Consider the following 18,377-nt stretch of genomic DNA (forward strand, 5'->3'; position numbering starts at 1 on the left):
TGGGTCTTTTTCTTGCTCACCAAACTCATTTCAGTTTTGTCCAGAGAAAAATCATGAAGCTTTTGTACTTGATTGAATAGTAGTCATTTCAATGATATTTTTCCATTGTCTTATATTTAGGGCTCAGGTTTTTGCTCTGCCATCTCTCTCAACTATCTTTGCTTGTATGCTTGTCTAGAATTTCTTTTTAATTTGTAATGCAATTTTTTAATGATTAATTACTGTTCAGGGTGTTTCATGAGCTTCTCGTTATTTTTAATAAATGCAGTTTAACCTAGTCCACTGAAAACCAAAGCTCAGAGATCTGAATTTTATGTCCTTAAATTTAAAAAGAAAAAAAGAAAAAGGAAAGACAACCCATCCCTACTTAAGCAAAGATTTCCTAAATGAACATTCGAATTTCGAGTCAGTGGATAGATGTACTGGAAACTGGTATAATCTCCTCATACTCAATACTATTAAGTTCCTCATCTGAATAGTCAATTTGACTGTACAGTTTAGGGGAAAAGAAGAAATCTTTAAAAGTGTTCAGGAAAAAGTCATGAAGTTGGTTGAAATATAGAAATTTCTGAGGATAGGTTAAAAGAATTGGTATTATTTAAACAATGAAATGGAAGAATATTAATGCTAGAATAGATATGTAGAAACTGTTTTCATGTGGGGTAAATGATAGCAGTAAGTGAAAATAACAAAGCTAATCCAAGGTAGATGGTTATCTCCATTGCTTTGAAAGATCTCCAGAAACGGAGATTCCTTAGCTTCCTTGAGTAATTTTATTGTTTACCCTTACTGCCAAACAATTCTCCAGAGTCTTGGGTGTTTGAAGATAGAATTTTCAGATAGAGCAACTCTTGGTGATTGCTTTCTGTTGCCCATTTTAGAGTCTTCATTCTTTTATATTTTAGGCAGCCAGGAGAGGGCCAAGGGGAGAGGAGAGTGTTGGGGGGTGGATTTGTGGGCTTATGTGTGTGTTTGTATTTATCTGATTAATTGTATCCCAAAGCCAAATGTAAGTGATTTTTCTTGCTTTTAGATAATATGTCCTCTCTTTTAACATAAATAATCAAGATTTAACTGTTGTATGAAACGTTAGAGGAGATGGGAAACTTAAAACAATGTCTACTGAACATCAAATAAGAGGAAATAGATCAAACTGCAGGACAAGGCATTTGAACTAGATATAAAGAACTTGCTTCTAGGGAAGTTGCTACAGACTAGAGTTTATCACCAAAGCCAGATTTGCCATGCCTGCCTTTGCCTTCCCCTCAGCACAGTGTCCGTCCGCATTTCTGTCTTCCCTCCATCCTGCCTTGTTCTGGGTACTGCTCTTCCTCAGTAACCCCTTCTTTGTTCACTCCCCACTCTACACCTGTGTCATTCTTTCTTGGTAGCCCTGTGTTCTTTATTTATCTCTCTACTTCTCTGTCCATGTGGTTCTTTTTCCTTGTGCCTGTTGTGTCTCTGTGTATGGGAAAGGGGAAGGGAGCCTCTGATATCTGTATATGGGGAGTCTCTGTTCTCTCTATAGTCTGTCCTCTCTTTGTTGTCTATCTTCATCATTTTTATAAAAGAGGGTACATATTTGACAGGATGGATTTAGCTGCATCTGATTAGATTTTTCAAATTTCCTCTGGAATTGCACAGAATTTCGAAGAACTTAGGTGGTTTTCGTTTAAGTAGCACGTAATCTAATTACTACATCATACAATGGAGCATTTCTTATGTGTAGAAAATTTGCTGTTTTGCATAATATGTATTTGTAAAATACTTTTAAAGATATACCATATAGAAACAAAGTTTTTTAAACCTACAACAAAATACCTTTTGAAATTAAGAATTTTTATATGAAACTAAAATGAACGTGTGTCAGAATGAGAATCCCAGAGTTGATATTTCCAACAATTATTTTTCATTATGACATCATACTTAATATCAAAGAAAAGACCTTTTGTCAGAATTCCATTCAGAATTTTCCAATAAAATTTATCATAATCAGTATTTTAAGACTAATGCGATAGATATTTTTTGCTTTCTCTGTGACCTTAAAACTTTATTGGGCAGAGGCAGCATCATTTTTAATTTCCATTAAATTGATAAACCCTCTGATGAAATTCATGTCTTTATAAATAAGTTTATATCATTTACTGTTTCATATTTCCTTTTACATATTTATTTGTTTCAGCTACATATGGTTTAATCCATATCTTCTTGTCAAACTATATATTTATATTTAATGAAGTCTTAAAAACTCTGATTGTCTAGTAACTTAATCTGTTCTCTTTGTTCATTAAACATTTGTCATGGAAACATATTTGAACCTGAAGCATGAGAGTACTTGGGGAGCTTTCCTGCCTAAGAATGCTATCTGGAAAATTTCCCAGCTAAATTGGCCATGAAAGCAGATACGGAATTTATCTGAAAACTTCCCGTTTAAATCATAAGTTATCAATTTTGCTGAACTACTTAGTTACCCAGGCTAGTGCTACACTATCAAAGATGTTTTTACAGTATTTCTCAAAAAGATACATAGCCTCTACATTCACAAGAACTGCAGTTTTGGTTTCTTTTGCTGAACTTTTACAGTGTACTGCCTAGCATACTATTGTGATGTTAGAGTTGAAATAAAATACTCTGAGAAAATATTTGAAGCATAAGACACTTGGTTAAAACAGCAGAAATAAAATGCAACAGTATTATAAAAGTAGCATTTGGAGGGTGTATTATATGTGTGAACATGTACAAACACAGTTAACTAGAGGAAATTCTTCGTACAGGTAAAATAGAATGTGTAAGCTCCTCTAAATACTAGTCAGTGTACATTGCATGCTGCTATATTGGGCAGAAAGACACTTCAGGACAGCTTTTCTAAAGCAGATAAATGACATGTCACAATCAAGCCCTAAAATCTAAAAAAGAAACAAAAATTTATTTTTTTTTAAGCCCTTGGTATGGCAGAAAAAGCACTGCCTTAGAAGTTCAAAAAGATTCTTCACCCAGGTGCCATTTTTCTGTATGACTTCATTTTCTCCATCTGTAGAGATTTGCTCTGAACTATGTATGTCTCAGGTTTTGGTGGGATTTTTAAATTGGGAAAAGTTTCTCAGATTTTATGAGGATTAAATAAAATAATATATATGTATATATGCCTGTAATACAGATATTGTTCTATGTCTTTCTATTCAATATTGGCAGTGACTAGTGTGTAATTCAGGCCAAATACATATTTGTAGTTTTTCAACTACAAATAACGGGTTGGTGATATTTCATTGTGAAAGCTGAGCTTAAGTGCAAATGATCTCAGTTTAGTCTAGCAACATTGATTAATGCAGTAAGTCTGGAGACAACTCCTAAAAAAAGATAATTTCAGTGAAAACACTTTTTACTAATTAAACAACAGAAACGTGAATAGGACTTCATAGAGGTTAGTGAATTTGTAAAGGATGATAATTAACAAGTTTAAATTGGTCTTGATGCCAACCTACAAAATTTGAAACTTAAGCCCAGTTAAAGTTGTTATTTCTGGCACTTGGCATGGTCCTTAAGTTCTCCTGATAGCCTTTACTTAAGTAGATAGGTACTAAGTCAACAGCCTCTTTGGGACTCAGTTGTATTGTTCTTCTGCTTTCAGCCTTCCTATTTCTTATAGATCTTATCTTGGTCCCTGATCTCCTGAGAGAAAGACATTTCCAGTTTGACCCTGAGATTTTTTTTTCTTTTCTGGATTTTAAACTGTCCCGGATGGTCTTTATGTCTTTAGAATTCCTCAGTATGAACACAATATGAAAAAATTGACCAGATTTACTCTTTATCTTGAACCTCTATTCCTTACCTAACTTCCTATCAACACGAGAAGCCTACTGATTTCTTAGAATTTTTTTTTCTTTTTTTTTTGGCTGCGTTGGGTCTTCATTGCTGCACGTGGGCGTTTTCTAGTTGCGGCGAGCGAGGCCCACTCTTCCTTGTGGTAAGCAGGCTTCTCATTGGGTGGCTTCTCTTGATGCGGAGCACGGGCTCTAGGTGCGCAGGCTTCAGTAGTTGTGGCACACGGGCTCAGTAGTTGTGGCTTGTGGGCTCTAGAGCGTAGGCTCAGTAGTTGTGGCTCAGGGGCTTAGTTGCCCCGCGGCATGTGGGATCTTCCCGGACCAGGACTCGAACCTGTGCCCCAGCATTGGCAGGTGATCGATTCTTAACCACTGCGCCACCTGGGAAACCCCTCTTAGAACTTTAAAGCAATCATCCCTTTTGGATTAACCACAAATTTTCCTGTTGCCTGGGCTTCCCTGGTGGCGCAGTGGTTGGGAGTCCGCCTGTCAATGCGGGGGACGCGGGTTTGTGCCCCGGTCTGGGAGGATCCCACATGCCGCGGAACGGCTGGGCCCGTGAGCCATGGCCGCTGAGCCTGCGCGTCCGGAGCCTGTGCTCTGCGGCGGGAGAGGCCAAGACAGTGAGAGGCCCGCGTACCGCAAAAAAAAAAAAAAAAGAAAAATTCCTGTTGCCTCTGTGCTGCATCTCAGCTGTTAACTGATCTCGTGAAATAAGGCCATTGATCTCCAGTTTTATCTCTCATTAAGCCATCCCTAGTTTAGATTACCCTACCTTTTCCTATTTCCTTGCTGGCTTATGACTACAGTATTTTATTTGTGCGTAAAATATTCTAAAAATGAAAATTATATACTGGGTTTGCTACGGAAGTAAGAGGGGGCAACAAAAGGAAATATTGAATAGTTGCAAAGGAGGAACTAGAATAACTATAAAGCAGACACAAAAATTCAGTACAGCAATCAAGGTTATTTAGTATAGAAGAAAATAGGTGTGAGTGCTTTAGTTATTCCCAAGTATATCATGTCTTAAAATATTACAATAACTGCTGTTAATAAAGCCTGTAAGTCATTGGTTCTTAACCAGAAGGGTACATAGTCAACTTAAAAAAAAATATATATATATAAAATTAAAGAAGACACAGGAGATTCTGATTGTGTTTGTGTTTGAGGTAGAACTCAGGACATAAATATCTTTGTAAATTTCCTTAGTGATTCTCATAAATATCCTTGATTAAAAACCATTGTTCTGATACAGCAAGAAAATTTAGTACATTCTGCTTAAGACTGCAGGGATATTTATATAATCTCTGTAATTCTAGTCATTAAGAAAAAAAATCTAGTAGAAAAATGGTCAAAAGATAAGGAGAAAATCGATGAAAGAAGAAATACAAATGACTGTTAACCTTGTGAAAATACATTAAATGTCACTACTAGACAAAGAAATACATGTTTTCCTAACCAGATCACCAAAAGTGAAAAATTTGGGCTGTTTGTAGAAACAGGCACTCAAGTTCTTTAGTGGTAGGAGTATGAGTTAGTACAAATCTGTAGGGCAGTTTGGCAATATGTATCAAAGTTTTAAATGTTTTTATTATTTGATAATATTTGATATATATTTGATAATATTTGATAAATATTTGATAATTTTATCCTAAGAATTTATTCTAAAGACATTGGAAAATATCAGATTACAAAACAACATTTACAATGTGACCTCTATGGTTAGGATCAGCATTTTTTACAAGTCTGAAAGGCTATATATATATATAGTATAACAAAATAATACCAGTAGTTATATCTGAGAGGTATGACTACAGATAAAAAATTTCTTTTAAATGTCAGTATTTTAGTGTCTGTGGGTGGCTTTGGTACACAGAGATTATGTAGAAGTTCCTTTGTCTCTAAAATTTTAAATCCCCCTGGGCTTGAAGAGACATAGTAGGGAGTTTGTTACCTTCTGGGCTGTCTAAAGTTGCTTATTGATTTCATTCAGCAGTGAGATCCTGAAGCTCCTGATTTTCTCATTGCCCTGACAACCAGGCTGAGCCGCTTTAAATAATTACTGAAATTTTAAACAGAAGTCTCATTATTCACTCAGAAAGTCTATAGTCTCCTTAAGATTGTAGTCAATTACCTTAACTACTTTGTTGGTTTTGTAATTCTTTTTCCTTTTAAGATATTTAAATGTTTTCCTGTTTTGCTCTAAAGATACTTTAAGTCTATTGAATTCTTTATACTCAGGGAATTCTTTATACACTTAGGTAATTCTGTGGTAACTTCTTCGAATTTGATGAAATCTGACACTCCATATTCTTCCCCCACCCCAACTTTATTGAAGTATAGTTTGCAAAAAAATTTTATTTATCTAAAGTGTACAATGTGATATTGTGAAATGTTTACCACAATTAAATTGATAAACACATCCATCACCTCACATAGTTACCTTTTGTGTGTGTGGTGAGAATGCTTAAGATGTACTCTCAGCAAATTTCAAGTATACAATACAGTATTATTGACTCTAGTCACCATTGCTGTCCATTAGATCCTCAGAACTTATTCACCTTAAAACTGACAGTTGTACTGTTTGACCAACATCTTTAAATTTCCCCTATCTATATTCTGTCTACTCTTGTAGAAAACATTAACTTATGGTTAAATTCTGGCTGTTTCTCAAGTTTTATTTAGTTCTGGATCACAACTTCTTAGGTCATTCAAATGACAGTTTTGACTTTCAATTTTTTTTCCAGTTTTTTGGTACATTTTAAATTACTAAAGAGCATATATAATTTTTATAAGGAGAGCTAAAGCTGTTTTGATTTGGGGGGGAAAGATAGGGAACTTCAGAATCAACAGAAGAGCTATTCTAACCTATAAAACATTTAACAACTCTTAACTAGTAGGATATAAGATAAATAAGAATCAGTAACTTTTCTACAGGTCCTGTGTGAAGAAAACTAACAGAAAGACTTAAACGAGGTTTTTTGCTTTTTTTTTTTAATGTGACTGTATAAGACACAGATATACACAGATACTATCTACTGAAAGTTTTTCCCAGAATCATTTACAGTTTTAATTTTAGTCTGCATCTCAATAGGTTTTTCTTTCTGGATGAATAGGAAATAGAGAGTGAGGAGGTATCTTAAAAAAGATTCTGTAGCTCATTTGAAGTCAAGACATTTTTGAAAAAGTAATGAGCAAGTATTTGTCATATCAATATGAGCAAAGACCATAATACTATTGTAAGAAGATTGTGGTTCTGATAGACCAGTGGACTAGAAACAGACCCTGATATATGTAAGAATTTGGTGGTATCATAAATCAGTGGAAAAGGAGGGATTATTCAATAAATGGTGTTAGAGTAATTGGTTAACCATTTGGAAGAAAAGAAATGAAGTTAAAATTTCCCCTCAAATCTATAACAAAATTCCAGATAGATTGAAGTTAACTACAAAATAGAAGCCATTAGAAAATTTAAATGTAGGTAAACATTTAATGACCTAGGGGAAGGAGTTTATAAGCTTAGACAGTGAAAGAAATCACCCAGGGAAAGGTGGATCATTCTTAACACATAACAGCCGAAAACTTCTACAATAAAGGTACCACAAATGCAATTAACAGACAGATGGAAAAATTAGAAAACTATTTCCAGCAAATGTGACAAAGTGTATACATGTGCACATATCTACCTCTTGGGGGTCAGAGAAGAGATAAACTGTAGTTCTTAACCATTTTGGGATAACCCTCTTCCAGAAAAATGTATGTGCTGCACGTGCATACTAATGGGAACGTGCATATGTACACATGCCCCAAATTTTCAGTAAAATTTTAGGAGACTCACATGTTCATAGGAGTTCTATGAACCACGAAAGAAGTGCCTGAGTAAACTTCAACCTCCCTGTTAAAGAAGTAGAAGGTTTTTAAAAATGGTAATTTTGAATATTGGTAAAAATATTGGTAATGGGATATAAATTAGTAAAACCTCCCTAGAAAACTCTTTGGCTTTTAAAATGTCAGAATCTTATTTAAAAATTCTGTTTCTTGGAATTATTTTAAGAAACACCAGAATCTCAGACATTTTTACTGTACATAGCAGTGATCATTATGTACAGAAATGCTCATTACTTATACTAGCAAAAAATTGGAAGCACCCTGAATGCTCAACTTAGTGTAATGGTTATTATAAGTTTTAGTTTAGACATATAATAGAACATCATGGAGCCATTATAAGTTTTTTAAAGACTGTTTGGTGATGTGGGAAAACAATGAAAATGCCCTGTTAAATGAAAAAAGGAAATGCAGTACGATTTTTTTTTAAAGTTGTTTCTAAGTGATGAGACTATTGGTGGTTTTAAATTTTTTATTCATTTATGTATTCTATCCTTCATTTATTTTTATAGTGATATGTATTAGTTCCATAATTAAAACACTCTTGAAAAAAAGTTATTCCGTTGTATAATTTTTAAAGTCTTACTTAAAAATCAGTAAAATGACAATGATTTGACACTCAAAAATATTTGCAAGTTTTGTTTTTCTTTAAAACTTTGATTGTTATTGGTTCAAGAAATTTTATCTTAAAATACATGTGGAATTAAGACAGAAAATTAATTTTTGGATACCTTTTCCTTCTCCTACTAGAAGTGGAAGACCTGTTTTCTTCACTTAAACATATCCAACATACTTTGGTAGATTCTCAGAGCCAGGAGGATATTTCACTGCTTTTACAACTTGTACAAAATAAAGATTTCCAGAATGCATTTAAGATATACAACGCTGTCACAGTACACATGAACAAGGCCAGTCCTCCATTTCCTCTTATCTCCAATGCGCAAGACCTTGCACAAGAGGTATGTATTCTGAACGTCTCATTGACATATACAAAGTAATTGATAGTGATAGTAAGGCAGCGTTCTTGGAAAATACTGGTGTGAATATAAGGTTTGTTAGAATTAATTACTGCTGATCACATGTTAATAATTTATTGTGTTAGGAAAAATTTGCTTATGTGTATTTTATCCTGAAAAAAATATATGCCTTAGTTCACAGTCAGGGCTCTGTTTCATGAAGAGAATAGCATTAGGTTTGTATATACAACTACATATTTGCATAGTAAGAGAAATATTTGTCTAAATTACTGAAGGGGAAAAATTTTAACGTAGTATAGTTTTATTTTAAGCATTATACATTATAAACTGAGATAAATTAATACTGATGAGATTAAATTATATTCGATAATCAGGTATCATAAATATGTAACTTCTAAGATTTGTTACTTGTAGGTATTTTGAAGTTTTTCCTCTATAGATACTGTATAGAAGGTCCAAAATAATTAAATTTTAATGTACAGTGAGAGTTTCTCATGTTAACATGCTGATAGTTAAGTTCTAGTGTCTGCTGCTTGTTGATGTTTAGTGTTTAATGTGTTTTGCAAACATATTTTATTTTATTTATTTTAAAAAGTATTTATTTGGCTGCGCCGGGTCTTAGTTGCAGCACGCGGCATCTTTAGTTGTGGTGTGTGGGATCTTTAGTTGCGGCATGCAGGATCTAGTTCCCTGACTGGGGATCGAACCTGGGCCCCCTGCATTGGGAGCACAGAGTCTTAACCACTGGACCACCATGGAAGTCCCTCTGCAAACATATTTTAAATTGAAGGTTTTAAAAGGATGTAAGTAAGCCATCTCCTATTTTTGGGGGGTGGACATTCTGTCATTATTACAGGATTTTAAGTTATTTTAAAATGAATAATTCTGGAAGCCCATCAGGTAAATCTATTTCACTGAACCCAGACACAAAACAGAAAGTGGGCTGAGGGAAGGGTAGGACTTCCAGAGCTACAGACACGTAAAGTAGGTTAGGAGGCACGTTTTGAATTAGCACAGAATGTATTTTCTTCATGTAGATGCTTACAGTGAGCGAAGGTCCTATGTGCAAGAGTGGCAGAGAGCAGTCTCATGTTGCTCAGGATAGGAGTGTGACCTAGGGACCTGTTCCTAGAGGGGAAATTTCCCATCTGCTAGTTAAAAGACCTAGTTGAGACCTATTCTTTGTGCTCATTTTTTATTATTGAAATTAAATATGCAGAATTTTTCATTAATAAATTATCCCTGTAGTTTTACTTATAGTTTAAATGGGTTTCCTGAAAATTCCTTACAGAGGTTGAAATAGCTGACAGTACTTTGATCTTATTTATTCACAAATATAGTATAACTTTTATTGTGTAGGGTTGGGAGATCATTGTAATCCTTCTCTTCCCATTTAGGAGGAAGGTTTGTCCAGCCAGGTACTGGGGCTTTGTTTTGTTAAGAACAGTAGGTAGAAAAGAGAATGATATAAGCAAGAGAGATTTAAATTGCTCCATTGGAAGAAAGTGACACAACAGAAAGGCTGGAAGGAAAGGAAAAAAAAAAGGAGGCAACGTAGCTTTAAAGGTTTTAGGAGTTGAGAGGCAAAGAACTAGAAGTGGCTTAAAGAGTAATGCTTTGAGAGAGAAAGAAATGGTTAAAAAGGACTTTAAAAACTCAATTTTCAATATTAGATTTAGCATAGTTAACATGTACATGGTTCACAATTGTAAAAGTATTGATTCTATATCAAGGAGATTTTCTCAAAGTTTGCTTTCACAGCCTTCAGTAATACTTGAGAATTGTATTGCTTTGGTGGTGGTGGGATAGTAGGTGATTAGTGACATTGGGCTGAGACTGGTCTTAAAATGAGTGCAAAATGACTAACCTAGTTGGGGCAACAACATACGGTTGTGCTACAAAGTGAATGACTTCCCCTGGAGTTGTGCATGCACAACTGTGTGGCAGCCCTGACTTGACAGTACATAACATGTGAGAAAAGGATGTACTTGGAACTCATCAAAGAAGAGTGTTAAATCTGATAACAAAATTCTGAAGGTTAAATGGACTCATTGCTTTTATTTTACAGCTGGAAAAGCTTAACAATCACCTTATTCAACCCTTCTGTTTTATGTTTCTGAATTTTGAGGCCAGGTGAGGTTTTGTGACTGGGATGAGACTAACTAGGCTACTCATATGCCCATTGCCTAATTTTTTGCTTTTTAGCATTCATAATTCCAGCTTGTTTCATATACAGTATTTAAAGGAAGAAATTACCTCATGTTTCAGTTAGTATATCATTTTTAAATGGAAATTTAATCCAAGTAAGTAAAAAAAACTCAAGAATTTGATGAAAGAATGTCTTAACACATTAGGAAGTGTTCTTTGTTTTTATAGCTTAAAATATCAGTTAAACATTAAATATCATATAATAGATAATACAGCTTCTGAAAACTTCAGATACTGAGATCCAGATTATATCTTTGACAATCCAGGATACTCATTAATAAATGTAAAACAAGTTTTTTGATCATTTTTAAAGTGCTTTTATCAAGAAAAGGTTGAGAACCTGGGTTTCGTTAAATGAACTTTTGCTTATCCAGTAAAAATGCAAGCCAACAAACTAGAAAATGGTATTTGATTTTTTGATTTTGAGATATTGAGGTATATACGTGTATAAGTATATATATAACAAAAACTTGCATCCAAAAGAACTGTCGCGAATTAACAAGAAAGAGACTACTTAGTTTTTTTTTAATGGGCAAAGGACTTGAACAGACACTTCTCAAAAAGAGGAAACCCCAACAGCCAGTAAGTATGAAAAGTTCAGCATCATTAGCTAATAGAGAAATGCAAATTAAAACAAAATGAGAGACTACCACATAGACACCAAAATGACTAAAAAAATTTTTGAAAGACTGGCAATGTTAAATCTTAATGAACTTATGGAGGAACTGAAACTCTGATAATGTTACTGGTGGAATATAAATTAGTACTGCCACTTTGGAAAATGTTTGGAAATGTCTGCTAAAGCTAAAGTACCTATATCTGTGACCCAACATTTTTATGTCTGGGTATGTACCTGAGAGAGATGAAAACATATCCACACAAAGGCTTAAGCATAAACGTTCATAGCAGCCAGATAATCATTAGAAGCTGGAAAGAGCCCAGATGCACATCAGCCAGTGAAAATTGAGTTAGACTCTCACTGTGGAAGAAAAATGAGTTAACAATCACAATCTAAAGAGAAGTACTATGGTGGCAGTATGAAAAAGGTACCAAGAGCGTAATGAGATGTGCCTACTTCAGTAGGGGTTGGGGAGAGGCAGACATGGCAAAGGAGGAGATTTGGGAGGAAGGAAGAAAGAGAAAATTTAATATGCTAAGTCTTGAAGGACAGTTGGGAATTTACCTGAAAGCCCAAGAAAGAAAAGCCTTTCCACTGGCAAAGGGTTCAAAGATAGTAGTGACTGAGAAAGCATGGCATATTTATTGCACAATGAGTAAGGAGTAGGATATGATTTTCAAGATAGAGTCCAGGTCCTGAAGGCCAGATAAGCCATATTAATAAGTTTAAATTTTCTTACGATGGATCCACATTAGTAAACATTTTAAAGTAATTAAGTTACATGAATAGATGAAAGGAGAAAACCATATGATCAACTTGATGCAGAAAAGACATCTGAAAAAAATTTAATACCTTTTCCTTGATAATGAGAATTCTTAGAAAACCAGGTACATTTTGTTAACTTGATAAAGAACAGTATCAGAAACTAATAGGGAGCATCTTACCTAATGATGAAACACCCAACACGTTGCTTTTTTTTTTAATTTTTGTCTGCGTTGGGTCTTTGTTGCTGCGCGCGGGCTTTCTCTAGTGGCAGTGAGCAGGGGCTGCTCTTCATTGCGGTGCACGGGCTTCTCATTGCGGTGGCTTCTCTTGTTGTGGAGCTCTAGAGTGCAGGCTCAGTAGTTGTGGTGCACGGGCTTAGTTGCTCCATGGCATGTGGGATCTTCCCAGACCAGGGCTCGAACACGTGTTCCCTGCATTGGCAGGCAGATTTTTAACCACTGTGCCACCAGGGAAGTCCCCAGCATGTTGCTTTTTAAGCCTGGAATAATAAAAGGAATCTACAGATTCTCACCACTAGTATTCAGCATTTTTCTGGAGGTACTAGCTAGTGCAGTAAAACAAGAAAAGTCATGAAATGTTGTAGGGGAACAGGGAAAATGTGAATAAGTTTAACTAGTTACTTTGAAAAACTAAAACCTTGATTCATTTGGTAGTCAACATGAGGCCTATTAAAGTATAGATAAAATGTGTATACACACAGATACCCTATTTGAAAATGCAGGTAAAGAGATATTGAGAGAAATAATAAATTATTAACAAGGCTATCTCTGGGTGGTGGATATATAGGTAATTTTCTTATTTAGATGTTGATGTGTTTCTCAAATTTAATACACAAAAGCCACTAAAGGAGAGTTCAAAGCAAGAAATTTATAAGTGATTGCAGAGCTACTGAAGGATTTTAAACAAGAGTTTGATATAAACAGGCTTCCTGTTTAAAGTATTATTCTGATAACATTGCGGGAGATGTGTGAGATCAAGAATGGAGTCCGGCTTAGAGTATGGAGGCTAGTGTAATTGTCCAGATGTAAGATTTTGAACAGCCATTGAACATGAAGTGAAGAAATATTTCAGTAGGAAATTAGGGCTTCCCTGTGGTGCAGTGGTTAAGAATCCGCCTGCCAATGCAGGAGACACGGGTTTGAGCCCTGGTCTGGGAATATCGCACATGCCACGGAGCAGCTAAGCCCATGCGCCGCAACTACTGAGCCTGCGCTCTGGAGACCGTGTGCCACAACTGCTGGAGCCCACGCACCTGGAGCCTGTGCTCTGCAACAAGAGAGGTCACCGCAATGAGAAGCCTGCTCACTGCAACGAAGAGTAGCCCCCGCTCACTGCAACTAGAGAAAGCCCGCGTGCAGCAATGAAGACCCAATGCAGTAAAAAATAAACAAATAAATTAATTAATTTTAAAAAATAATTAGTATCAAACTGAAATAGTTATATTGTTATAAAACAGTATGACTAGCATGATCTCATTCTGGTAAAAGTAAGAAGTAAAGGATATACACAAAGATTTTCTCATGGTTTTGAGGTTATGGGTGTATTGTTTTTGATAACCAACTTTATTGAGATATAATTTACATACACTTAAAATTGGTATGCTTCATTATATAGTTCAATATTTTTGGCACATGTATACGCCTGTGTAATCTACCACCACAATCAAGTTATAGAAACATCCGTGAATGCATAAAGCTCCCTTAATTTCTTTTGTAGACAGTAACCACTTCCCACTCCCCAGACCCTAGGCAGCCAGTGATCTGTTTTCTGTTTTTACAGATTTGCCTTTTCTGGAAATTTCATATAAATGGAATAAAATAATATGTAGTCTTTTATATCTGACTTGTTTTGTTTAGTATAATGTTTTTCAAATTCATCAGTGTGTTGCATGTATTTAGTAGTTTGAACTTCTTGTTGAGTAGTATTCCATCGTATGCATATCCTACAATCTGTTTAACCACTTTCCTATTGGTGGATATTTAGGTTATTTCCATTTTATTATTCTAGCAGATGTGTAACAGTATCTTGTTTTAGTTTGCATTTCCATATGTTGAGCATTTTTTCATAAGCTGTTTCCTTATCTTCTTTTGGAAAATATTTTGATCGTTTTCCCATTTTAAAAATCATATTGTAAATTTTATTGAGTTGTAAGAGTTCTTAATGTACTCTAGTTACAAGTCCTCCTGTCAGATGTGTATCTCTTGGTGAATATTTTGGTAAAAACAAGTATAAGAATATAGGAGGATATATACCAAATGATTCTCCCTAGGTTTGGGGATTATGGTGAGTTTTATTTCCTTCTTTTGGATTATCTATTTTCTGATTTTTCACATTTAACATATACCGTTTCTGTAATTTAAAAAAATTAGTTTAAAACGCTCTGAAGGAAAATAGAGAAGGTATTTTAGCTAGAGAAGAGTACAAGATCAAGAGAGAACTTTTTTTTTTAAAGATAAGAGATTAGAGCATTTTTATAGCCTAATGGAAAGGAGCCAGTATGAGGTAAGAATAGCCTTTTAATTCCTTAGGCCTTTGTAGAAGTAGCTCATGTTGTATGTTGACACTAAAATAGGCAACAACTGGATTAATAGGGGAAGGAAATAAACACTTAACAGGAGTTGAAATTTCTTTAGAAGGGACTATCTCAGAGGTGCTAGGAACTGATTTAAAAGTAAAAATAGGAGGGAATTCCCCTGCAGTCCAGTGGTTAGGACTTGGCACTTTCACTGCCATGGCCCCAAGTTCAGTCCCTGGTCGAGGAACTAAGATCCTGCAAGCCGTGCAGTGCAGCCAAAATAAATAAATAAATAAAAAGGTAAAGATAGAAAAAAAGTGTCTATACACAAAATTATTGAGTTGACTTTGTACATTTTGTTCAAAGTGCATTTCTAATCCAAAATTTTCTTTCTCTCTCAGGATTACTTTCTTAGGGACTATAAATTTCATTTTAAATTAACTGGGATATGATATATTTAAAAAAGAAAAGTACCCTATTTTAAAAATCAGCATTTAATTATTCACAGTTTTGGATTACTGCACTCGACCATTAGTAAGACTTTAATCGAATTCTTGCAAAAGATAATAATTGCTATGCCCCCCTGTTTATACATATAGAACTTTACATTTAGAAACATGTTTTTCTAGGTACCAAAACCAGAGGACAGGCTAATTTTGATGCTCTTATTGCTATGATCTACTTGTGGTCAAATTAGTTAATCCCAAAATTATCATCTCTTAGGTTTGATAGGGGAATTACTTTAAAAATTATTTAAAATAGCCATAAGAGGTATTAGAGAATTACTAGATTCCTGTTCTAATCATGAGTTACTTTTAAAAAAATTAATTAATTTAATTTTGGCTGCGTTGGGTCTTTGCTGCTGTGCACAGGCTTTCTCTAGATGCGGCAAGAGGGGGCTACTCTTTGTTGCGGTGCACGGGCTTCTCACTGAGGTGGCTTCTCTTGTTGTGGAGCACGGGCTTTAGGCACGCGAGTTTCAGTAGTTTTAGCTCCGGGCTCAGCAGTTGTGGCCCGTGGACTCTAGAGTACAGGCTCAGTAGTTGTGGTGCACAGGCTTAGTTGCTTCGCGGCATGTGGGATCTTCCTAGACCAGGGATTGAACCTGTGTCCCCCACACCGGCAGGCAGATTCTTAACCACTGTGCCACCAGGGAAGTCCCAATCGTGAGTTAGTTTTATTAAAAAATTATACTATATATTAATTTACTTCTATATGTTTTCATTGATGATGATAATTTTGGCTTTGTTAATCTGCATTGCTGCAAAGTGCTCTTTTTGGTACTCGAGTTAGGAAGCACAGAAAGGAAGAAAATCAGAGGCATTAATAGTGAAAACATATATAGTATAATCTTTGAGGAAAACTAGTCCACAGAGCAAATTTGTACCTTTAAATATTTATGGTAGAAAAAAAGATGGAAAATAATTCGACTGAACATACAGCTCAAGTGATTAGAAATTGAAAAGGGAAATAAACTAGAGCAGAAAAAAGGAATTAAATTATTTAAATGGAAAGAACAATAGATTTAACATCAAAAGCTGGTTTTTTGACAAGTACAAGAAAATAGAGAAACCTTTGACCAGTTAGATGAAGAAAAAATACTAATAACATTAGGAAAGAAAAAAGAAGCATAGATGCAAACACAGGAGACTAAAAAATTATAATTGCAACTTTATGTCACTAAATGTGAAAGTGCTGTCAAGTGGGTGGTTTTTGTAAGAAAATGTAAATTGCCAAAAGTGACTTAAGAAAAGGTAACCAAAAAAAGTAGTAACTATAGATAAAATTGAAAGTTGGAAATCCACCCCTAAAATAAACTACCAGGCCCAGATAATTTTACAAGCTCTATCAAAACATTAAGGAACATATGAGTCTTACGTTAAATAAACTGTTTTCATGTATAAATGTTGACTATTTCCCAACTCATTGTGCTAGAATAGTATAGATACTAAAAACAGTAGTTCTGTAAACCAGTGTATATGACTGTGCTCACCAAGTCTCTAATCCTGTTTATGAACATTAATATAGAAATCTTAAAATGTGAGTAACTCACATCTAGAAATATATTAAGGTAATAATTTACTATGTGCTAGGTAGTGTGCTAAGCAGTTTATGTGGATTATCTCAATCTTTTAAGAACCTTACATTGTAGGCGCCAATCTACAGGTGAGGAAACAAAGACTAAAAAAAATTCTTCATAATCAAGTGGAGTTTATCCTAGGAGTGCAAGAATTGCTTGACTTAGGTAAATTTTTTAATGTGATTCACTGTAGTATGGTGGTTGTTTCATTACTCCAATATAAATTTATATGTTAGTCTGTAACTCTTTAAAATGTCATCTCTGATTTAAAATGTAGTTACATAAACATATGATTAAAACACTATAAAATAGCAACATAACTGTTAGAACAGTTCTTCCCTTATATAATCATTATTAGTCTCTTTTACATAGTATGTTTGCAGAAATTTTCAAGAAGGAAATACCTCATTCATAGGCATAAATAAAAATGCTATTGTCAATCAGGTAACAAGATTGAAAACTCTGTGAGAAACAAATACTTTTTTAAAGTTATAATTCTCTTTAGTGCTTTTCTTTCTTACAAGTAGTTTTTACAATTTTTTTTCTGAATTTTTATTTTATTTATTTTTTTAAGCAGCAGATTCTTATTAGCTATCCATTTTATACATATTAGTATATATATGTCAATCCGAATCTCCCAATTCATCACACACACCCCCCACCACCACTTTCCCTCCTTGGTGTCCATATGTTTGTTCTCTACATCTGTCTCAATTTCTGCCCTGCAAACCAGTTCATCTGTACCATTTTTCTAGGTTCCACATATATGTGTTAATATACGATATTTGTTTTTCTCTTTCTGATTTACTTCGCTCTGTATGACAGTCTGTAGATCCATCCACGTCTCTAAAAATGACCAAATTCCGTTCCTTTTTATGGCTGAGTGATATTCCATTCTGTATATGTACCACATCTTCTTTATCCATTCGTCTGTCGATGGGCATTTAGGTCGCTTCCATGACCTGGCTATTGTAAATACTGCTGCAATGAACATTGGGGTGCATGTGTCTTTTTGAATTATGGTTTTCTCAGGGTATATGTCCAGTAGTGGGATTGCTGGGTCATATGGTAGTTCTAGTTTTAGGTTTTTAAGGAACCTCCATACTGTTCTCCATAATGGCTGTATCAATTTACATTCCCACCAACAATGCAGGAGGGTTCCCTTTTCTCCACACCCTCTCCAGCATTTGTTGTTTGTAGATTTTCTGATGATGCCCATTCTAACTGGTGTGAGGTGATACCTCATTGTAGTTTTGATTTGCATTTCTCTAATAATTAGTGATGTTGAGCAGCTTTTCATGTGCTTCTTGGCCATCTGTATGTCTTCTTTGGAGAAATGTCTATTTAGCTCTTCTGCCCATTTTTGGATTGGGTTGTTTGTTTTTTTAATATCAAGCTGCATGAGCTGTTTATATATTTTGGAGATTAATCTTTTGTTGATTGGTTTGCAAATACTTTCTCCCATTCTGAGGGTTGTCTTTTCGTC

The 18,377-nt window shown here is 34.8% G+C and overlaps 1 protein-coding gene across 11 annotated transcripts in view; it reads left to right on the top strand.

The window, feature by feature from the left end:
• PALS1 (protein associated with LIN7 1, MAGUK p55 family member) overlaps positions 1-18,377 on the top strand; it is a 101,928-nt gene that overhangs the window by 42,031 nt on the left and 41,520 nt on the right. For all 11 annotated transcript variants that reach the window (XR_016392202.1, XM_089907862.1, XM_089907857.1 and 8 more), the window contains one exon: positions 8,457-8,665. Coding sequence is in view for 10 of the 11 variants with exons in the window: in XM_089907862.1 (XP_089763988.1) it covers positions 8,457-8,665 (209 nt within the window). In the remaining variant the exon portion in view is untranslated. The remainder of the gene's footprint in view (positions 1-8,456; positions 8,666-18,377) is intronic.

The sequence above is a fragment of the Delphinapterus leucas genome, chromosome 2 (genome assembly GCF_059928025.1).
Source record: "Delphinapterus leucas isolate spDelLeu-1000000601 "Yukka" chromosome 2, BTC_Dleu_Yukka2, whole genome shotgun sequence".
NCBI lineage: Eukaryota > Metazoa > Chordata > Mammalia > Artiodactyla > Monodontidae > Delphinapterus > Delphinapterus leucas.